Consider the following 23,622-nt stretch of genomic DNA (forward strand, 5'->3'; position numbering starts at 1 on the left):
CACACTGAAGGCCAGGATTTTCCTGTGGGCCAGATTCTTAACAAGAAAAATAGAAATTTGATTAATTATTCTTCTTAAATTCAAACTGATATGCCAACCAAGGAAATATTTTTGCCTTCTGGCAGACACTATGGATTTAGGAGCTCAGCCACAGTATGTTTGCTCCACAGTGATTTCCATGGTCTTTTCTCATCTACAGCTTATGAGAACAGCTTGTCTTTTACAACCAAGGTATGCTCATTCATCTGTGTGCTCAGTGGCCATGTTCAAATCAAGAACATCCCACTCAAATTACACAGAGTGGTTTTGAAAATCCTCTTAACTTTATATGTCAAGAATGAGTAGATTATGTGCTAAATCATACTATCCCTGCCACCCACGTGGATGTTCAGACAGGACGACCATATATCTGGAAGTCTCTGTCCTGAGTGAACATTTCAGTTAAATGTGGCTATTGCAATCAGAAAGGTTCCAGGATGAGCTTATCGGGGAAGCCAGGATACTTGTGCATGGAGCTGAGCAACAGGCCAGGTTGCAGAACTAGAAGAGAGGGCACAAAGAGATCAGCCAAAGGAAGGGCATTTTTCTGTTGGAAAGTGCTGGAACTGGAGAAATATGCCCACATCTGGGCTTATTGGCTCTCAATGAGTCAGTCACTGGATATCCCCACATTATGTTTAATCCTGTCACCTTTTTAGGACCACATTTACTGTATTCCCCTCACTCAAACTCGATCCTTCTTTTTCTCATCGGAGAGATATTATGGAGTACTAAGAAATGAATTAATATACAAGTCCACCTCAGACTGGGGAGTTGGGAAGAATGTAGGATACAAAATTCAGAGCAGCCTCATCATTCATTAGCCATATTTTAGGAATATTACTGAACAATATGAGTCTTAGGCTTTCCATCTGTAAAACAGATTTGATACAACACTGTATGTATGACTGTTGCAATGTAGAAAGTGTATGTAAACACCTGGTATATATTCAATATTTAGCAATTGGTACCTATTTCTAGTACTATGATGAGTCCAGGTATTACCATCTTCCCCTCTGGCATTTTTTCCAGAATATCTCAGAGAACTTGCAGCTCCATATGAAATTGAATAGAAAATCAGTCAAAAATACTGCTCAGTAAAATTAGCTCCATGATATGTATTATATAATTAGATGGAACTCTTCCCCCCCTGGGTACAGCTAACACAAAGCTCATAGAATTAGATAGGACCACCTCCATGCCAGAGTCTGTTCCATCCAAACCACTCTTTCCATTCATTTCATCACCATGCAACCTCCAGTGCTTTCTTACAATTGCCCACATTACATTGGCACCCTCATAACACAACATTGTACTGGACTCAGCTCTGGCTCTCCCAGCCAAGCACAGGAGGTCCTGGCCAGGGACTTTGAGGCCTCACTTCTTGGGACATTTGGTCTCATCTCTCTGCAGGTCCTGGCAGTTGACGGTAACAGAGAACCAAGCTCTTGCGCCGTGTTCAACCGCACAGCACACCTGCCCCAGGTGGACATTCCTCTCAGCTTCATTCACCATCAAAAGGAACCACTCAGAGTAGTCTTCCATTCTCTCAGCCCTAAGACACATCATCTAAAGTCTGGCCCTGGCAACCATGCAGTGTCACTGAAGTCCAGCCACACAGAAGGCACGGAAGTTTCCCCAAGCCCCAAACTCCAAACTCCTTGGTTGGATTAGGACATTGGCACTTGGCTGCTCTACACTGGAGCCCCTCTCCTCACCCTCCTTCACTTGTTCTTTAGGTCTCTGGGGACATCCCCCCATCTTCCTGACATGGTTGCTGTAGCTCAACTCTAACATTCAATGACAGGATCCAGTGTGGCTAAGCCTATAGTCTGAGTATTCCCAATGCTAACACCAGGCTTTCAGAGCAGAGATGCAGGAACGTTTCAGGAATCAATGAGACGCTGCGTGGAGGGCCTTTTCATTAGCTCATCGTTTCTCTTCCATTCTCCAATACACAGCAAATCCAGTGCACACCAACTCCCCTTAATGTCACAGGGAAGACAGGTAATAAGGGAAGGCAAGCATTAACCTTTCATTTCTCTATCATTTATTCTTTCCTTTTTATGGCTTTGTTCACACATCCAAGGAATTATCCATTCCACTCCCATGTGATCTTTGTTCAGGTCACAAAAAATAAAGAAAGAATGAGTTGCCAAATAATAGAACAAAAAGCAAAACTGTGAAGAAGCCTGAAACTGTGTTAAGAGCAATGAATGAATGAGTATGGTCTTCAAGACATTCCATTCTGAAGCACATGAAACTTTCAATTAACAGGAATATTTGAAAAATTCTATAGGAAATAACAATTCAACTTCTAAGTTACACAAATACAGAAGCATCAAAATGTTAGACGGAAGATCCCCTCCACCACTTAGGTGACTTCTCTCTTCCAACCCAAAGTGAAAACTGGGTCCCATCTCACATGAGGGAGTGGAGGCTTCGGGATGCAGCCCTGCCATGTCTCCTGGACCTGACCCGTCCCCTGCCCCTCCTGGTGGCTCTGGCTACTTTTGGCACTTGGGCCCCCTCTTCCTCTTCTCTCATAGCCTTTTCATACAGGGAAGGGTAGGACCGAGGGTCACTCCCATGGACCTGGGCCCAGTACTGCAGGACTTTCATCTTGCTTGTTTCAGCATGGGCCCTTGGACCCCACAGGAACTCATAGCAAGCAGGATCACTGCCAGGCACCTGGCGATACTCCAGGTACTGTTCCTGCACCAAATCTTCAGTGACGAATTTCCTCGGCTCCCCATAGATAAAGTGTTCCCTCCCAGCATACACTCCCATCATACTCAGAGCATTCCAGACAACTTCCTCAGTGGCATGGTCACCTTCCATGAAGATGATGCACAAGACCATTATCAGAAGGCCCGTCTTGGGCATGCTCTGATCATCACCTAGCACCCCATCATAGGTGAGGCCTAAAGCATTGACAATGGCATAGGAGTGGCCAGAGGGGTCCACTTCCTTTACATCAATACCAAAGACCAGATGCATGTACTCAGATGCTACACTGAAGATCACAGGGAAGTGGCTCTGGTAATTTTTGATGATGCTCCTTAGCATTTCTGCCTTGGTGGTCAGCTCCTTCATTTGATACTTGAGAAGCAGGAACTGCACCAAATCAGACATCTTCTCATCCAATGGGTCTCCCAAGAAGGACTCATGGTGTTCCTGGTCCTGACAGAGAAATGGACCCTCCTCCCCTTTTTGGCTGCTAGAGATTTCATTGGACTGGATCAATGAAGTGGGATCCATGATGACAGACAGAGAGGAGGCTCTCCAAGGAACCTGTGGAAAAACCAGTGGCCCAGGAGCAGACACCCCCCTCTGGGTAGCTGGTATCAGAGGAAGGGAACTGGAGGAAATGCAGGCAGAGGAGATGCCCTCCTCCTCAGGTCTGAGGACCTGCACACCAACAAGGCTCCCTGCCTCCATTTGGGCTTTAGGACCTCCTTCCTGCTTGCGATGCTGGCGCTTTTGTCGATGAGCTGACATGGCTTTCCGTGGGAACAGTAGGCAAGAAGGTGGGCAGGAGATCAGTTCTGGGGGAGAGAGGGATCCAGTGAACTGAGAACCACACCCTTGTTGGTACTCACAATGGTCTACTACATGTCATCTCTTTGGGTGTTGATCAAGGGCTACTCAGGTTCCTGTCCTTCTGGTGTGCCTGACCCCTTGAGAAACTGAGGGATGGAGTAAAACAGGTGAAGCCAGCCTGCAGAGCATAAGGCCCCAGGGCTGACTTAGGCCCTGTGGAATTAATTACTATGGGGCACCCTCTCTTCTATTGAAAGTTGGGCCCTTGGTACATACTCCCAGCACTTCCTGGTCTTCATTTGTTCTGTGACCTGAGGACACTGCTTCAAACCAAAACATTAATCTGCTGGTTCCCAGAGCTCTTGTAATAGGCACTTCAGTCTGAAAACACATTACTGGGCCCCCAGTCTTGACAGGAGGGATGGGTTGTACCCTGTGAAGCCCATACTGATCTGGGGTGGATGGTCCCCTTGTGCTGACTCTAGGTCCTCAATTTTTCCTAGGCAAAACGTGGACTCAAGCCCCCTTTTGAACAAATGTCCAACTCTGTGAGACAGAAAAAAGTCTGAGTTGTCTCACATTTGCCCACAGCTGCCCAATTGTGATCATGAGATGAGAATTGGCCAAATTTAAGGGTTCCATGTATCTTGGCATGGAAGACCTACTTGGTCCTTGCCTTAATGAAAGTTAAGGTCTTAGATGGTCCCCTGATGTCCTGAAGCCACCTTTATTAAACCAAATCCTATCATTGTAAGACACCTGGAAATGAAGTGAGGGGAAGGGGAAACCAATGGAGCTTTGGTCCCAGGTCTTTTGAAAGGACAGGTGGGAACTGGATTCATGTGTAGAGGTTCCCTCTGTCTCACTTTGACTCCTGGCTGTGCCTGAGATCCTCTCTCTGCTTAAGTAAGTCCAGGATCCTCTTATCAACTCTTTCCCCTCTCCAAGATCAATGACACACAGAAAGGAAAGGTGTTTCAGCCTGACAGTCCTGCCTGGGCTTCAATGTCTGACAGTAGGCACACCAGATTTCTGAGGGGCACCTCTGTGTTCTTGGCTGGGGGACCCCTTAATCCTCCCTCAGGGTCCTCACCTTAACTCTAGGGAAACCTAGCACCGCTCTGTCTGATGACAAGATGTGGTTCCCTGTGCCAATGTGATATCATCCTGTCACATAAACACTTTCAACTCCCTAAGAGCCCCACAACTCTCAGGAGAAATGAACAAATGTCATATTCCATCACCTAGTATGGGTTCTAAAGGGTTGATTGTCAAACCTGGGCCCCATTATTCTGGTCTGGGGATTCCCTAAATATTTACTCATGCCCAGATCTGCCTTCCTTCATGCCCACATCATCTGAGATGAACTGATATCTTTAGTACAAAACTCCCATCTCCCTAAAGACTCCCCAATTTTGTGCACATGGTAGAAATGACCGTGACACTTAGGGCCTCCATGGCCGACCACATTGGAGAGGCAAACTATGTGGGATTCCTTGTTTCAGAGCTGGGGATGCCTTCAGTTCTTATGAAGGATTCATATCAGGTTTGGCAGGTCCTAGGATTCTTCTCTTCACTAACCACTTGTGGCTCCCTCTGCTGACCTGACATGATCTTTGGACCAAGGTCCTTACCCACATAATACCTCCCAGCTAAACCCCAGGCAGAAATGAGAGGGAGTGTCATCCAGAGACCTGTCTGCCCCCACCCAGGCTGATTACAGTCAGGTTCTGTGAGATCCCTTCCTTTGGGAGGTATGGCACTCATTCCCTGTCACCAAAGTTCCTCACCTCAATTCCCAGCAGATGCTGGAATCCTCACTCTGCTGACAAAGTATGGCTCCTCTGCTGTCCTGATGAACTCTCATCACATCAAGGTCTCACTTCCCTGATTTGGAGGACACAGAAGTGAGGACAGCACATTTGGACACTGCTGCATGAGTTTTCCCCAGATTGACAGAAGGAGCAGGATCCAGGGGCCTCCTTTGTCTGGAGTGTCCTCAACGTATTCACACTCACTCCTGACAGGGTTTCCCTCTGCTGATCTGTAGATGCAACTTGCAGGCCAAGGCCATCATCTCCCTAAAGCCCAAAGGGAGGAGGAGGAGCGGGATGCCTTCCCCAAAGTCCTGCCTATAGCCACTCCAGGCTGTCAGCAGAAGCAGGTTTCCCGTATGTATCTGGCTATTATTGAACTTTCCAGAAAGCCCTGAGATTCTCTATCTTCTGATGTGAGAACACATATCTGAAACACACTCACTCGTTCCTGACCCCCTAAGGCAGAAGGGAGTTTGCATTGCCTCTGGCCACTCTTTCAGGGTATCCCAGGGTTGATGTCAGGGTAGAGGTCCACCTCTGATCTGGAGTACAGGTTCCCCTCATTCCTCCCTGAGTCCTCCCCTTGATCCTGGCAGCAGCCCACTCCTCTCCTAAGCTGAGTCCTCCTCCCCCAGATTCCAGAGTCAGAATGAACAACAATAGTAGTCTGAAAGCAGGGGTGGGGTTGAATGACACCTATCCTTTGTTCTAGGCCATTCAGTCCTCCATCATTTCTAACCATGACTGCAAATAGGCCTTCCTCCTTGTACCAAGCCCCTAAGCTCCCTAAAACCCAGATACCAAAGTCAGAAATCATAGTGCCTATAAACCTGCTCCAGGCCTCCTAGAACTGACAGCAGAGCTTGGACCCTACCCTCTGCTGACCTGAGCATGTTCAGTGAGACCAAGACTCTGACTCCTGCCCATCATCAGTGCCTGTGTGCTGCAGGGCTGATCACACAGGCAGATCAGGATAATTTTCTTGGAAATACCCTTACTGAACTCGGGCGCTCTACCACTGAGCAACATCTCTGGCCCTTTACATTTTATTTTTTAAGTTTGAGACAGGGTCTAAGTTGTCCAGTCTGGCCTTGAACTTGCCATCCTCCAGCCTCAGTCTTTCAAGTAATTGGGATTCCAGGTATGCATCCCCACCCATCCAGATCTGGATAATTGGGGCATGCTTTAAGTGTGGTAGAACTTTTTCAGTTCATTCCCAGCATCTCACTTTGATTTTTTTTCCATGCATGTCTGGCATGCTCTCTAATACTGAGCTACACCCACAATCCAAACCTTGACCTCAACACAGCCCGAGCCCTATCTGAGCTACCAACCTGGAGAACGGGCATCAAAACAAGGTCCTAATCTCTGTCTGATCCCCCAAATTGGAACTTAGAGGATGTCACAATGAGCTGAGTACCCAGTGCCTCCTATGTTGGACAGCAGGAGCATTGGGTGATTTTTTGGGGGACCCCTGTGCTCCCCAGGGCTCCTCGCCTTGGATCCTGCCAGACCCTGGGCCTCTGTTTTCTATGAACCTGTGTCTGCCCCTTCAGACCAAGGTTGTGATTTCAGTGTCTTAGAAGGCCACTAGGGAGGATGGGTGGCCACAGATGCAGTATAGATCATTTAGGGAACACTCTCTGGGGTGTGACCTCAGCTGACCCTCAGCTCTCACCTTGACCTCCAACAGACTCCAGGTCCTGTCCACTCTGGTGACTAGTAATCACATGTTCTGGCATGGGGCATAACTATCAGGGTCTCCTGCTACTAAAAGGGATCACACTGTAATTCCACCTACTTTCCCCAGGGAATAGGGCTGCCTACAGAGACAACCTGGGTGGTTAGGGAACACTCCTCCAGGGGTAGGGACACCTCCATTCACCCTCAGCTCTCATCTTGACCTCTGATAAACTCCTGGCCCTATCTGCTACTTGCCAGCTTCAAGCAATGACTAACTTCTAGGGACCCCTTCAGCAGAAGGGGTCATGGAATTCTTCATCCTGGAGCACAAGACTGCCCACACGGGGAGCCTAGATGGTTTGAGACCAGCTATCTAGTACAGGCCCTCCTCAGTCCACCCTCAGCTCTTTGACCCTCTACCGACCCTATTGTCTGCTCTGGTATCCTGTACTGACTCAGGGATCTGGTCTCTTAGGGTCCTCTGCAGCAGAAGGGGTCACCCTGGAATTCTGCTCCTTCACCCCCAACCTGGCCCTCTGCAGGGCTGGTCACAGAGGTGACCAGGTAGTTTTGATGATAGTCTGTCTATGGTGGGGCTGCCTCAGGTTAATACAGCTCTCACCTTGACTCTGATGGTTCCTACACCTGTCTGCTACCTTTAAGGATCAGGCAAAAGTTATAACACCCAGGATCACTTGCATGGAAGGTATCACCATGGAATTATGTCCCCAGGGTGCAGGTCTGGGCCAAAAGGCAGCCTGGGTGACTAGGGCACCCTCCTTCCTGGGTTGGGGGTCTCCGAAGTCCAGCCTCAGCTCTCTTTTTGACACCTTACAGGGCCAAGGAGCAGCTCATCCCTGGAGGCTTCAGCATCTGCTCTAACTCCTAGGGTCCCCTGGAGTGGAAAGGTTTCATGCAGAAATTTTACTACACACGGGGGCAAGGGGGTGCAGGGCTGGCCACAGAAACTCTAGGAAGGTTGGTAACAGTGATCTATGGTAGGGATTCCTCAGTCCACCCCACCTCTCACCTATACACACTGAGAGATCCCTGACCTTGTTCATTGTGGTGACCTGTATCCCATGGCTAAAGGTGTATGTCCCAGCGTCCCTTGCAGTGGGTCACCCTGAAATTGTGCCCCCATGTAGGGAGCAGGGCTGGCAACAAAGGCATTCTGGGTGGTTTGAGGACCCTCCCCGCAAGGTGGAGCCTCCTCAGTCCACCCTCAGCACTCACCTGGACACCCACAGTGCCCTATCCATGTTTCCTCACTCAGTCAATGGCTTTACATCCCAGCATCCCCTACAACAGAAGGGGGCACCCTGGATCCAGATCCACATCCCATGAAGGACTGGCCACAGAGGTAATGGGGGTGGTTTAGAACCCTCCCCCAAGATGGGCCTTCTCAGTTCACCACTAGCATTCACGTTGACACCCACAGTGCCCTGGACCTGTCTGCTCCTTAGGTAAAAGCTCTAACTCCCAACATCCTCTGCAGTGAAAGTGGCACCCTGGAAATCTGCGCACCACCCGGTGAAAGGCTGGCCACAGAGGTAGCGTGGGTGGTTTAAGATCCTCCCCCAGATGGGCCTCCTCAGTCCACCCCAGTGCTTACCTTGACACCTAGAATGCCCTGGCCCTGTCCACTCACTCAGTGAACATCTCTAACTCTCAGCATCCCCTGCAGCGAAAGGGGAACCCTGGAATTCTGGCCCCCAATCCGTGAAGGCCTGGCAACAGAGGTTGTGATGGTGGTTTAGGACCGCCCCCACGAGTGGGGCCTCCTCAGTCCAACCTCAGTGATCACCTTGACACCCACAGTGCCCTGGCACTGTCTGCTCACTAAGACGAAGGCTCTAACTCCCAGCATCCCCTGCGGCATAAGCGGCACACTGAAATTCTGACCCCCCCCCCCCCACCCTGTGCAGGGCTGGCCACAGAGGTAGTGGGGGTGGTTTTGAACCATCCCACCCCCGCCCCCATGGTGGTACCTCCTCAGTCCACCCCAGTGTTCACCTTGACACCCAGAATGCCCTGGCCCTGTCTGCTAACTCGGCCAACAACTCTAACTCCCAGTACCCCCGTCCGCAGAAAGGGGCACTCTGGAATTCTGTCCTCCACCACGTGAAGGGGTGAGGTAGTGGGGTAGTTTAGGACTCTCACCCAGGGTGAGTCTCCTCTGTCCACCCCAGGTGCTCACCTTGACACCCACAGTGCCCTGTCCCTCTCTGTTCACACAGCCTATAGCTCTAACTCCCAGCATTCCCTGCGGTGGAAGGTGCACCCTGGAATTCTGCCCCCCTACCCGGGCAGGGTTGAATACAGAGGGAGTGGAGGTGGTTTAGGACCCTCCCCCAGGGTGGGGCCTCGTCAGTCCACCCTCAGCGCTTACCTTGACAACCAGAGTGTCCTGGGCCTGTCCACTCACTCTGGCAAAGGCTCTAAATCCCAGCATCCTCAGCAGCGGAAGGGGCACCCTGGAATTCTGCCTCCACCTACCCTATAAAGGACTGGCCAGAGGTAGTGGGGTGGTTTAGGACCCTCCCCAGGGGTGGGGCCTCCTCCGTCCACCCCAGGTCCTCACCTTGACACCCACAGTGCCCTGGTCCTACCTGCTCACTAAGCCAGTGACTCTAACTCCCAGCATCCTCTGCGGCAAAAGGGGGCACCCTCCAATTCTGCCCCCACCCCGTGAACGGCTGGCCACAGAGGTAGTGGGGGTGGTTTAGGACCCTCCCCCAGGGTGGCCCTCCTCCGTCCACCCCAGGTCCTCACCTTGACACCCACAGTGCCCTGGTCCTACCTGCTCACTAAGCCAGTGACTCTAACTCCCAGCATCCTCTGCGGCGGACGGGGGCACCCTCCAATTCTGCCCCCACCCCGTGAACGGCTGGCCACAGAGGTAGTGGGGGTGGTTTAGGACCCTCCCCCAGGGTGGCCCTCCTCCGTCCACCCCAGGTCCTCACCTTGACACCCACAGTGCCCTGGTCCTACCTGCTCACTAAGCCAGTGACTCTAACTCCCAGCATCCTCTGCGGCGGACGGGGGCACCCTCCAATTCTGCCCCCACCACATGAAGGGCTAAGATAGTGGGGGTGGTTTAGGACCCTCCCCAGGGGTGGGGCCTCCTCCGTCCACCCCAGGTCCTCACCTTGACACCCACAGGCCCTGGTCCTACCTGCTCACTCAGCCAACGGCTCTAACTCCCAGCATCCCCTGCGATGGAAACTGCTCACTGGAATTCTGCTCCCCCAACCGCTAAGGGCTGATTATAGAGGAAGTGGGGGTGGTTTAGGACCCTCCTGTAGGATGGTCACCCCTCAGTCCACCCTAGGTGCTCACCTTGACACCCACAGGCCCTGTCCCTGTCCGCTGACTCAGCCAACGGCTCTAACTCCCAGCATCCCCTGCAGTGGAAGATGCTCCTGGAATTCTGCTCCCCCAACCGCTAAGGGCTGACTATAGAGGAAGTGGGGGTGGTTTAGGACCCTCCCGCACGGGCACCCTCTTTAGTCCACCCTAGGTGCTCACCTTGACACCCACAGGCCCTGTCCCTGTCCGCTGACTCAGCCAACGGCTCTAACTCCCAGCATCCCCTGCGATGGAAACTGCTCACTGGAATTCTGTCCCCCGCCCTGTGAACCGCTGGACACAGAGGTAATGGAGGTGGTTTAGGACCTCCCGCCGGCTGGGGCCTCCTCAGTGCACCCTCAGCGCTCACCTGGACACCCACAGTGCCCTGGCCCTCTGGTCACTCAGCCAATGGCTTTAACTCCCAGCTACGCCTCTGGCGGAAAGGGCACCCTGGAATTCCGTCCGCAGGTGAAGGACTGGTCGCATAGGGAATATTGATGGTTTGGGGCCCTCTACCTGGGTTGCAACCTCCTCAGTCCACCTTCAGCTCTCTCTGGACACCCATTGTGCCCTGGTCCTGTATACTCCCTTCAGGCCTCAGCCCAGGGCTTTTACTCCCAGCACCTCTGCATTGGAAGAAGCCCCCTTGAATTCTTTCCTGGGGTGAATGACTAGCCTCAGAGGCAGCCTGGATGGTATCGGGACCCTTCTCCTGGGGTGGGACCTCTTCAGTCCACCCTCACAGCCCACTGTCAGTTCTCACCTTGACTCCTACAGTCCCCCAGCCCTGTCTGTTCTCTGCAGCCCACAGGAAATGCTCTAACTCCCATGGTCCCCTGTGGGGGAAGGTTTTTCCCTGGAATTCTGTTCCCTGGGGTACACGGCTGGGTACAGAGGCATCCTGCGTGGTTTGGACACCCTCTTCCTTGGTGGGGCCTCCTCAGTTCATCTCCACGTCTTACCTTGACTCTGGTGGTTCCAGGATCCTCTCCACTCACTGTGGGCCTCAGGCTGTAATTCCCAGGGTTCCCTGCTGCGGAAGGGGTTGCCCTGGAATTCTTTTCCCCCATCCCCGGATGCAGGGCTGGGTACAGGGGCAGCCTGAGTGGTTTGGGGACCCGCCTCCTGGGGCGACTTCTTCCTCAGTCCACCCCCACCTCCCACATTAACTCTGGTGGTTCTAGGACCCTGTCCATTCCCTGTAAGCCTCTGGCCATGCCTTTAACTCCAGGGTCCCGTGCAGCAGAAGGTATCACCCTGGAATTCTTCCCCCCACCCCAGGGTAGAGGGCTCGGCACAGAGGCAGCTTGGCTGGTTTGGGACCCTCCTCCTGGGGAGGGGCTTCCTAAGCCTACTCTCAGCTCTCACCTACCCCCTGAAAGTGTCCTGAGTCAGTCTGCTCCCTGTGGGTTTCAAAACTAGGCTGTAATTCCTCCCAGGGTCCCCTGCGGTTGAAGGGGTTCACCTAAGAATTCTGAACCCCTGGGGGGCAGGGCTGGACACAGAGGTAGCCTGGTAGTTTGGGGACCATCCTTTGCGGGTGTGGCCTCCTCAATCCACCCCAGCTCTCATCTTGACCTCAAAAGTTTCCAGTCCTGGTCTGCTTCACTGACTAGAATTGTGGGGTCCAAGCAACATCTGGAACTCCCAGGTTTCTTGCTGAGAGTAGGAGTCAGAAATATGATCCGCAGATAGTGTAGGAATCTGGATTGCAACAATTCCCTGTAGATAGTATTCCCTGTAGTAGTATCTTATGAGCCAGACATCATGTGATCAAGAAAGTGATCAGCACGTGAACAGCCTGTGATCAACATCCTGATTGGAGAGCAGGAGCACATCTGGGAGTGTCTCACTCTGATTGGATGTAGAAACTCTTCTCCCTAAAAGTCATTGGCCAATAGCTGTAAAGGTCACCTCTAGCAATACCACTTGAACCCCTAGATGGTAGAAAATTTGTGGGAGTTCTCCTTCATTTCTGTTACAAAAATTGTTACTTTGCTCTCACCCTCCATTGTCAGTGGGTCTCACTCTTTTAATCCGTGAGACAGAGAACCTACACCTCACTAGGTCTCATTGATGCAAAAGGGTGCCTCACAGGGCTGGCCACAGAGACGGCCTGGATGGTTTGGAGACCCTGACCCTCCTTCTGGGGTGGGGCCTCCTAAGTCCACTCTCAACTCTCACTTTGATCCCCACAGATCCATGATACTCTCCACTACCTTCAGGCCTCAGGCTGAAGCTCTAACTCCCAGTGTCCAGCAGAAGGAAGTTACCTGGGAATTCTGTTCCCAGAGTGCAGGGTGGAACACAGAGTCAGCTGAAATGATTTGGTTATAGATCCTTGTGGGGTGGGCCTTCATCCACCCTCAGGTTTCACTTTGACCTTGAGGGTTCCATGGCCCTTTCTCTTCTGTGGTGACATCAACCACCAGGTGTAACTCCTGCAGTATGGGGGGTTTTCCCTGTAACTTTGTCACAGACCCCAGTTTGCCGGGCTGGCCACTGAAGTAGTCTGGATGGGGCCCCTCCTACTGGAGTGGGGTCTCAATTTACCCTCAGCTCTCACCTTGCCTGTGGCAGACCCAGGCCTTGGATCTACTGACTTGAATTGTGGGCCTCAGGCAAAGACTTTAACTTCTAGGGTCCCATGAGGAGGAAGCAGTTGGCCCAGGAATTCTGCTCCAGTGGAGGGCAGGGTTAACAACAGAGGCATCTGGGATTGCTTGGGGATCCTCCTTCTGGGGTTTGACCACCCCAGTCATTCCTTAAATTTCACCTTGACTCTGACAGACCCCTGGTTCAGTGCACTCCAACACACTTAAACTCATGCATCAGAACAAGCTCCACCACTCTCTGACCCCCCCACCCCGTTAGAACTCTGGAGGAGCCATCTGGCCACCTGCCTGGTGCATCTTAGGTCTGACAGAATGGGCAGAACAGAATTCTATGGAGTTCTGCTTTCCTTCCTCAGCCTCCTCACCTTGGTTCGTGGTAAGACCTGCACCTCTTTCCTTGCTCACCTGGGTTCACATTCCCTCCTGACTCTGAGTCCCCTAAGGTTGCAGTGGGGACATGGGAGTGTGTTCAGGCTAAAAACATTATCTGGGCTTTCCCAGGCCTGAGAGCATAGGCTGAGTTGGATTTCATGGGTCCTTCTGTCGTGGGGAGGTGGACCCTTTGGTCCTCACACATCAAGTTTCTCCTATTAAATCCTGGCTGCTTGATTAAATGGTCAGCAGGAGCTACCCTGTCCTTGACACCCCTGAGCATTTGCTGAGCTGCACCCTTTGCAGATAATGGCTCCAGGTTCTTGGCTGGATGCTCAACAGGGACACTACAGCACCCTGATTTTGGTGGACTGTTGCATAAAGAAATGTCCCTTATTTGGGCTCTTCATCAGATATGTGTAAATTTTGGAAAGTGTTCCTTCTAAAGGGTTTGTTTTTACAACAAAAGAAGTACTGGAGCAGGGAATTTAGGAAGATCCTGCTATTTTTAAATTAGCTAAAATTTTCTAGGTCAGTACAGTATTTTAATGTTTCAATTTTCATTCAATCAGCAAGCATTCAAAAATTTGTAGCTAAAATTTTCTAGTCCAGTGCAGTGATTTTAATGTTTTAGTTCTTATTTAATCAGCAAGCATTCCTAACCCTGTTACCATTGGGATGTCCAGTCAAAGTCCAGGTCCTTCATGTCCAGAACAAAGAATTGATCAAGGCACACAGAAGTAACAGGTAGAGTACAAATTTCTTGAAGGTGAAAATAGTACTTAGAACAGAGTGGGTAGAACAAGACAGAGGTTCAAGCCCCAATGTCTGGAAATTAGGGTCTTATATCCTGAACTCTGGGACAACTACAATTGAAGACCTACCTCATTTTCTCACATTGATTATATTATGATACCTGATAGAATATTTTCCAATTTTTCCCCCATTGGTTACTTTAGAAAACCTAATTAGAATACTGACCACTTTACTCCCATTGATCATTTTAAAATTTGAACCTGTGGCCAGAATTTTCATGGTGATAAGTCCTCAGTGGTGGAGTTCTCATGGTAATGGAATTTATTTTAAACAGGGACAGGACTTGTTCCTTGTCTTGTCCTCCAGCAACTTCTTACCAATATCCTGTCTCCACCATCTTGGTGTCCCCAAACTCCCACCTATTATGCTGGATTCACCCTAATGCTGAACACTATTTCTAGTTCACTTTTTACCTCATTTTAAATGATACTATTTCAAAAAGACAAATTTGGTCTACTGCAGTAGTTTCAAATGTTTATTAGCATAGGCTTTGGAGCCATACCGCCTTAATAAAACCAAGCTTTCTTCCTTTCCTGATATTACCTCATGACTCCTGTCATTGCATTTTGAGGTTCTATACAAATTTTACACACTGAGTTCCCTGGCAAAGATCTAGTTACTTTCCTGTCCTATGTACCATTGGGTGGAGTCTTGTTCCTCTCTGTGTTATCCATGTTTGGTTGGAGGCAGTTCCTTGGCTGACTGGCCAATACAGGTCCAAAGGCTTGTTCTACAGACTTGTTCCTTCTCCCTCCTCAAGGGAAGACGTCTTTGTATTTGCTGATTTGCCTGGAGTTGGGGGAGAGATGATTCAGGCAAGGCTTTCTTTCCTGCCTTCTTCAATTTGTCTTTTCTTATTAGTATGCAAATAAACAGATACTGTGGTCTCTCACTTGGTTTCCTCAGCTCTTTTGAAGATAGTTTGGTGTATGAATAGCTGTTCAAATTGTGTCTCTGTGGGGACTTTATTTACTCAGCCACCATTTTGCCCAGCCTCTCTACACTTATCATTGACCCTACTTTTCTGCTTCTTTGTAAGCCTGATAATTTTGATTGAATGGAAGTCATTGTGAATTTTTTGTTAGGTGCGAGGTATTTCTGTATTTCTATAAAAAATTCTTGAGATTTATTCTGAGATGTAGTTAAATTACTCCGAAATAGCACAACTCTTTCCAGTTCCTGCTTTTAACACTTTAAGGTAAGATCAGTGCAGTTTATACTCTGCCTTACAATGCCTTATTCCTGAGAAAAGATCCTGCTGACTTGTCAAGTTTATTTTCCATGATCTGTGAGGAAAGTTTATTTTCCATTCACAGTGGTGGAAACACAAATTATTACCATCCCTGCATGAAGCCTGGAGATTTCTTTCTCCACAGCTTTCTCCTCTCCTTTATCCTCACCTTTCTCCTGTTCTATAAGCTCTAAACTCACTGTGGTCCTACTTTTACTTACTCAACTAGAAAACTTTCATGTACCCCTTCTGCTCTTGTGACCTCCAGGCAGTAAGTTAAGGCAATATTAGGGCTTACTTCATTTGCTTTCTGTCTCCCAGAGATCATTATTCTTTATTTTAATATGTACAATAAGCTAAAAGGAATTATGTTGAAAGATAAATGTAAGCACATTAAAATTGTAAAGATACTATTTGAGCAAACACAGATTCATAAATTGAGTGGCACCAGATCTGCAAGCAGTTCAGAGCTCCCCCAGAAAAGTAAGGGGAAAATTTGTACAAAGTGCACAAAGAGAAATTAAGTATACATATACATATGTGTGTATGTATGTGTACATATACATACACACACATTTGTTTATGGCTGAGCAGCAGCCATAAGGCCACTATTTAGAAGTTAGTTGTTGAGTTCTCATTGATAAATTCCCTAGTTAAAGGTAAGTTGATGTTTCTGACTGATAAATTTTAAATTTAGATATGCCACTTACATTGAGTTGGTTTTGTGTTTGCTTATATAGGAACTCAGGGTACTAGAACCTTCTCATTCTAATAACTTTCAAATTAATTATTTTAACAGTTGTAAACAGTGATACACAATTTTAAGAATGCTTTACTTCATGAATAATATCCACGTTCCCTGTTGTGGGATTCTTGTACAGAGAGACAGGGCTTTGGGGCACTCAGCAGGAAACAGCATTTATTACTGCCAAGATTGGCCCAACAGATTCATGTTCAAAGGCTGAACACCTAACATAGAAGGTGGTGTTTAATATTCCCCTTCTTTGTTCCTCTTTTGCTTGCCAGCTCTTTGTCTGCTGAATAAAGTAAAACACATTCTGATTGGGCATTCTATAGTAGAGAGTTGCAACAGTGTTATAACAGAGTTGTGGAATACTGCTGGTGACATGTTATCTTCTTTGTTCTGCAGAAGTCCTCACCACATCCCAACTAGATTACTTAATATATTAATCACAATTCTTTCAAAGGTGGTTTCTGAAATTCTTTTTTTTTAAATTCATTATTTCATTATAATGTGCCTTGGTGTGGATCTGTTGTGATTCTGTGCATTTGGTGTTCTGTAAGCCTCTTGTAATTGATTTTCCATTTCATTTTTCAGGCTTGGGAAATTTTCTGATATTATTTCATTGAATAGGTTGTTCATTCCTTTGGTTTGTATCTCCGTGCCTTCCTCAATCCCAATAATTCTTAAATTTGGTCTTTTCATGATGTCCCATAGTTCTTGGAGATTCTGTTCATGATTTCTTACCATCTTCTCTGTTTGGACAACTTTATTTTCAAGATTAAATATTTTGTCTTCATTGTCTCAGGTTCTGTCTTCCAAGTGGTCTAGTCTTTTGGTGATGCTTTCCATTGAGTTTTTTATTTGGTTTATTGTTTCCTTCATTTCAAGGATTTCCATTTCGGTTTTTTTTTTTGAGAATTTCTATCCCTTTGTTGAAATGATCTTTTGCTTCCTGCAGTTGCTCTTTCAACTGCTTATTGGTATTATCATTCATTGCCTGCATTTGCTCTCTTATCTCATCCTTTGCTTTGCAAATCATCTTAATCATGTATAATCTGAAGTCCTTTTCTGACATTTCTTCTAACATACTGTCATTGGATTCTATTAATATAGAATCTAGATTTGTTTGGATCATTTTCTTCCCTTGTTTTTTCATGTTGTTCATGTATCTTCCCCTCTAGCAGTGCAGATCTGGGGTATTGCAGATTCCCCCCTATAGGTTTATAGTGGCCCTATAGGTTTCCTGAACCTTTTCTTTAAGGGGGAGATTAATATTATCAGTGCCCAATTCAGACAGTATGCAATCCTAGACCAAATAGCTCCTCTGAGGACATTAATAATATTGTCATAATAAACAGAACGAGTTCAATTATTATCTTCAGTATAACAAACAGATTTGCAATAAGGTTTACAGGTTTTAATGGAGGACAAAGAGGATGCAGAGGGATGTAGAATGTGGCTGTAAATAAGAAAAGAATATACAGAAGTTCTAGATAATAGAAAGGGTGAGAGTGTAATCAAAAGAAATTGGATGTTTGCATGCAAAAAGGGAGAAAGAGACTCTGAGGGAACAGGTAAACAAAAGGAAAAGAGAGTAAAAAAAGTAAAGAAATAAAAACTTAAAATTGTTCAATAAGGAGAAAAAAAAAGAAAATCTGCACTATAACAGTCATATAGTATTCAAACCTCCCAGTCTTACGTAGCCTGATGCATCTGGTTTCTGAAATTCTGACCAGTTCTGTTTATTGCTTTTTCTCTTGGCAGTGAGTGGATAGATGTTGACTTTTAAATAGTTTGTAGTATTTATTGAATGACAGTCATCATGTGTAGGAGAACTGGGTGAATATTTGGGCATGTAAATTGTAGTGTGCCTTCTGCTAAGTTGTTGGTGTATGGGGCATAGTCAATTTATTCAGCATTTAGTTGAGTTTTGGGTTTTTTTTCTGCTTCCAGCTTCAAAAACTATCCATGGAGATATGCTTTACCTTGTATGCTGTAGGTTCTGTGATTTTGGTGTGTTTTCCCAGAGTTCCTCTCCTTTGTGAGGTTCACATGTCTCTGTAGGGCTGCACCATAGAATGGCTCTCTGCTGATGCTCTTTCCATCACCATTACAGTTTTTTGAGTTGCCATTACACTTTTTTTTTAAACTGCACATGGGCTGAGGATGTGATTCACTTGTGAAGTACTTGTCTAGTATACGTGAGGCCCTGTGGTCAATACCCAGTACCACAAACTAAAACAAACAAACAAACAATAAAATGTACATGCCATAAATTCAACACTTAGAAGAGTAGAATTCAGTAGTTTCTGATATATTCACTTGATTAGAAAACCATCACCAATACCTAATTCTAGAATATTTTCATAGCACTAAAAGGAACCACCTACTTAAGGAAGTCACTTCTGATTCTTCCTTCCCCTAGTCTTAAGCAAAAATTAATCTGCTTTCTATCTATTGATCTACCTATTCTGGATATTTCATGTAAATACAATATGTATTTTGGTTTCTGTATTTTTTCACTTAACATATTTCAAGGTTTATTGACACTGTGTTAAGTATCAATACTTCATTTATTTTAAAGGATGAAAAGCCTTATATACCATGTTTTGTTTATCCATTCATCTGTATAGACAATTAGATTGCTCCTTTTTTCCTATTTCTTAATAATTTTGCTATGAATGTTCATGTAAAAATATTTGTTTGAACATGTATTTTCAGTCGTTTGGGGTATATATCTAGGAGTCTCTTAACACTTGAGTTTCCTGCTGGATTTTCCTGCCATGCTCAAGACCACATGGTCTTTGCTTTCCCCAGCACAGCAGTAGGTCACCTGGGCCCAGAAATAACTGTGGGTCTAGGAAACAAAACAAGTAAGTGCAAGGGAATTTTTGAGTCTGCTGAGTGTTGTACATGCCTGTACTCCTGTAGGAGGCCTGTGTCACTCTCATGTTTTCCTGGCATCAGATACATTCTTCCCTTCCAGTGTCTGGTGTGCCTATGCCTGGAAAGTACTCCTTGATGGCTGGATTCTGCAAACCAGCAAGCAAAAACCAATCTGACATGTTCCTCCTGTACTCCGAGTTTCCTTGAATTCAATCTGTAGTAAGCTTGGTACAAGGAGGGACTGGGCCATGCTTGGTGAATAAATCTTCTTTTGGTTTTCTTTTTCTTTAAAATTATCTCTCTCTCTCTCTCTCTCTCTCTCTTTCTCTCTCTCTCTCTCCCTTCTCCCTCTCTCTTCCTAGCTTTATTGAGGTATAATTGAGGTATAAATTACAAATGCACGTGTATGTAGTTAAGATGTACAATGTGATGATTTGATGTACATTTGCATGTGAAGTGATTACCACAATCAAGTTTGCATATCCTTCACCTCATAGTTACCATTTTGTTTGTGTATGGTGATAACATTTAATATCCACTCTCTTAGAAAATTTTAAGTATAAAATAATGTATAGTTTTATTAACCATAGTAACCATGCTATATATTAGAGCTCCAGAAGTTATGCATCATACAACTGAAAGTTTATACCTTTTGAGCACAATATCTCCATGACTCTTGGTTATCACCCTTCTACTATTTCTATGAGTTTAGCATTTTTAGATTTCACATATAAATGAGATCATGTGTTAATAGTTTTTCTCTTTAAGGTTTATTTCCTTTAGCATAATGCCCTCCAAGTTCATCCATGTTGTCACAAATTCTCTTCTTTTTATGGTTAAAAAACATTTCAATATACATATATCCTGTATTTGCGTGTGTGTGTGTGTGTGTGTGTGTGTGTGTGTGTGTGGTGTATCACATTTTCTTTATCCATTCATTGGTATCCATTGATGGAAACTTAGGTTGATTAGATAATTCAATTACATGAATAATGTTACAATGATACAGGCCTGTTGGCACCTGTAATCTTAGCCACTTGGGAGGCTAAAGCAGGAGGGTCATGAGTTTGAAGCCAGTCTCAGCAACTTAGCAAGGCCCTAAGCAACTCAATGAGACCCTGTCTCTAAATAAAATATAAAAATGAGCTAGGGATGTGGCTCATAGGTTAAGTGACCCTGGGATCAATACCCAGTACCAAAATAATGATAATGTTACAATGAACATACAAGTACAGATATTTCTGAGATACTGATTTAATTTTCTTATTTTGGATATATACCCAAGAGTGGAATTTTTGAATTATACAATAGTTCTATTTTCAGTGTTTTGAGGAACATGCATGCTGTTTTCCATAATGGCTATTCTAATTTATATCCCAACCAACAGTGTGTAAGATTTCCCTTTTCTCTACATCCTCAACAACACTGCTTATCCCTTGCCAATTTTATTAGTCATCTTGACAGGTGTGAGATTATATCTTATTGTGGTATTTATTTGCACTTCACTGATGATTACTGATGTTGAGCACATTTTTATGTACTTTTTGGACATTTGTGTGTCTTTTTAGACACACAAATTTTAGTTTCTTTGCCCATTTTTAAATTAAGTTGATTTTCTTACTATTGAATTCTTTGCATATTTTGGATATTAATTCCTTATGAGCTGTATGATTTACACATACATTCCTGTCTTGCTTATTTTGCTTTTTCATTTTATTCATTGTCTCATTTGCTGTGCACAAGTTTTTAGATTTAGCTAATCCCATTTATCTAATTTTAGCTTTTGTTTCATGTGTTTTTGAACTCATATTAAAAAAAAAATCCTTGAGAGATCCAGGATAGTGGAGGAGAGAATGTTGCATTCCTGGCTGCTCTGTGGTTTGAAACAAAGAAAGCATTCAGGCAGCCTCTCCACAAAGTGAGTGAACAAAAAAAGTGGGGGACTTTACTGGAATATAAAACAACATTCAAAGCAGACCGGGAACACAGGAGGATGGATATAATAAGATTAGGAATAATTCCCCAGCAGCATAGCTGCTGCCACAGCCCAGCAGAAGCTCCAGTGTGTCTCTCTGTGGGCATAGTGGAGGGATAAGGGAAGGAAAGGAACCCACATTTTGGGGAGGCCCAAGGCGTGTCTGGGTACGGAGTGCTTAGAGTCCAAGGAATTGCCCAACAACCTGAAGGACACTGTGTTTGGGGAAAGATGCCTCCATCTCTCCAGGCAACTAGTGGAGGAAAAAGGAAGGAACCATTTTGCAGCTGTGCAGGGGCTGGCAACTGAGGAAGCCAATTCCTGGCAAACCCGAGTTTGGCCCAAATAGAGGCCCAGCAAACACATGCTGCACGACAGAGAGTGTGCTTAAGTGACCAGGAGAAAAGCAAACGTGGGGAGAGGTTTACCCAGGGGACAACCGGTCGTGAAAACGCACCGACTCTCCCCAACGCCTGCAATCTGACTGCTTGCAGGTCCGGCTGGGAGAGACGCGTCTGGCCCGGAACTCGGAAGGGCGGGCGGGAGAAATTGTTTGCAGACTGAACCGAGACCAGGAAAGGAGGAGTCCGAAGGTGACGTGGGGGACTGAGAATCGGCTCCCCTGCCCCCGCCCCAGAGGAGTGGAACCCAGGGGAGATCCCTCGGGCACAGACTTCCAGCGTGGACCAGCAAGTACTGGGCACTGGAGGAGCGCTGATTTCACATCTCCAGACCGATTGGCATTGGGAGAAGATCCTGGAGCCGCCGAAGCCTCGGCCCTGCCTCCAGGCACTCAGCCCAGGGGCTCACCTCTCACGCCAGCCATCCGGAGGGTGGAGCGCCAGGCTGCAGTCCAGCCCACCTGAAACCGCTGAGAAGAGAAGCTGAGCATCTACTGAATTCCCACAGAAAGAATTCTTTAAATTTTCATCAAGATTTTATTTTCTTTTTTAATACTTTTTCACTGTTTAAATTTGACCTTATTGGTACATGACATTTATACATATTCATGTTTGCTTTTCTTCTCATTTTTAGCATTTTTGAAGCCAATTATTTTACATGGTTTAGTTTTTTGTGAACCAGAATATTTTATTAGTATATTTTAATTTTGCTTGGTATTCTTTTATTTTTTTATTTTTTTTGAGTTGTGTAGCCCTTTATTAGCAACTAAAATAGAAGGTATCTGTTGTACAACACGGGTAGTAATTGTCTATAACTGGAGATTTATTATATTCTAATACAGATCATTTATAAATGCAATTTCTTTATTAAAAAGCTTCCACCCTTTTTTGTTTGTTTGTTTGTGTACAATTTGCAAAACTATTCTGAAAGCGGAATATATGTACACAAGTCTGCAAAGAGTGCAAATTTAGAATATGGTAAATGCTTTACAAGTTACTTTCAAAAAACTGTCTGCCACAACTGGGCCTTACATTGTCACCTTTTATAATCAAAATACTTTTGATGCCAGCCTTCCTTCCACTGCCCAAAACTATAAAGCATTTTTTAATGAACTGAAATTAAGAAGGACTACACCGACTAGAAAAGAAGAAAAGAAAGTTCTATTAGTTTGAGGTTTCAGAATCCCCCCAAAACCAGAACCAATATCTTGGTAGAGGCTAGGCTGGGAACCTGGACAGAGTATGAGTATGTGCAGGTGGCATCCCTGAGGATTCAGAGCTTCAGTGGACTGTGAGTGCTCCAGCTGCGTAACTCACTGAACTGTCTTGCCAGTTTCTACACTGGCTTGACTGGGAATAATTCAAAAAGGAAAAGCTCATATTCATTCCATTCTTCTGGAGCTCTGTGATAGCATTTAATAACACCCCAATGGGATGTCTTCCACATATAGTATTATGGTATTTCTTCAAGTAATTACTAAAAGATACAGGACCTAATTGTTCTATAATATTCATACCCATTTTATCTAGATGTTCAATGGATCTATAAATCTCCCCCTGGGATTCATCATAGTAACTGTAACGGAACCTTTGACCCCAGTGGCAGAAATCAGAAGAAACCACAAAGAGATTACTAGGATCCGCTAGATATTTACTGAAGAGTTTTCCGAATTCCTGTTCTTTTGACTCACTCAGAGCTCCAACCAGTACAGGAATAATGGTAAACTCATCCTTATGGCTTTCCATGGCTTTAGCTGTATAAGGCAAATGCATTTCAATACCGTGTTCATCTTCATCTGTTTGTAGAGTCATGTGTTCAAACATTCCTGTCTTCCATAGCTCTCCGTAAATCTTTTGGTCAATACGAAGGTCATACAGAGGTGTCCTATATATATCCACACTGGAAAGTGCACATCGAGAGAGGGGCACATGATGAGAAGGCCCAAGGATGAAAATTCTCCGGGTAATAGATGGATCCACTTGTTTGTAAGCATGTGCAGCACAAGACCCACAGTACGTATATCCTACGTGGGGTGCAATAATGGCTCTAGCTGGTCTTTTTGTTGACTGTACTTGTGAAAGCCAACCTTCTAGCTGTGCATTCAGCCGCGGTCCCTTGATTCTGTCTTTTCTTCTTCTAATAGC

The 23,622-nt window shown here is 46.1% G+C and overlaps 1 protein-coding gene and 1 pseudogene across 2 annotated transcripts; both read right to left on the reverse strand.

Annotated features, from left to right (window-relative positions):
* Positions 1–2,460: 2,460 nt before the first annotated feature.
* Positions 2,461–3,540, reverse strand: LOC306651043 (melanoma-associated antigen 8-like; the record flags this gene model as incomplete). The annotated part of the gene is made up of 1 exon (XM_079123590.1): positions 2,461–3,540. One exon carries the CDS (start codon positions 3,538–3,540, stop codon positions 2,461–2,463), a length of 1,080 nt encoding a protein of 359 aa, XP_078979716.1.
* Positions 3,541–22,218: 18,678 nt separating this feature from the next.
* LOC306651653 (protein MEMO1-like) lies at positions 22,219–23,495 on the reverse strand (annotated as a pseudogene). Its single transcript has 2 exons — positions 23,188–23,495; positions 22,219–23,065 (listed from the first exon to the last, which is right to left on the reverse strand). The product of its transcript is annotated as a protein MEMO1-like (transcript).
* Between the last annotated feature and the right edge of the window lie 127 nt (positions 23,496–23,622).

The sequence above is a fragment of the Sciurus vulgaris genome (genome assembly GCF_902686455.1).
Source record: "Sciurus vulgaris genome assembly, chromosome: X".
NCBI lineage: Eukaryota > Metazoa > Chordata > Mammalia > Rodentia > Sciuridae > Sciurus > Sciurus vulgaris.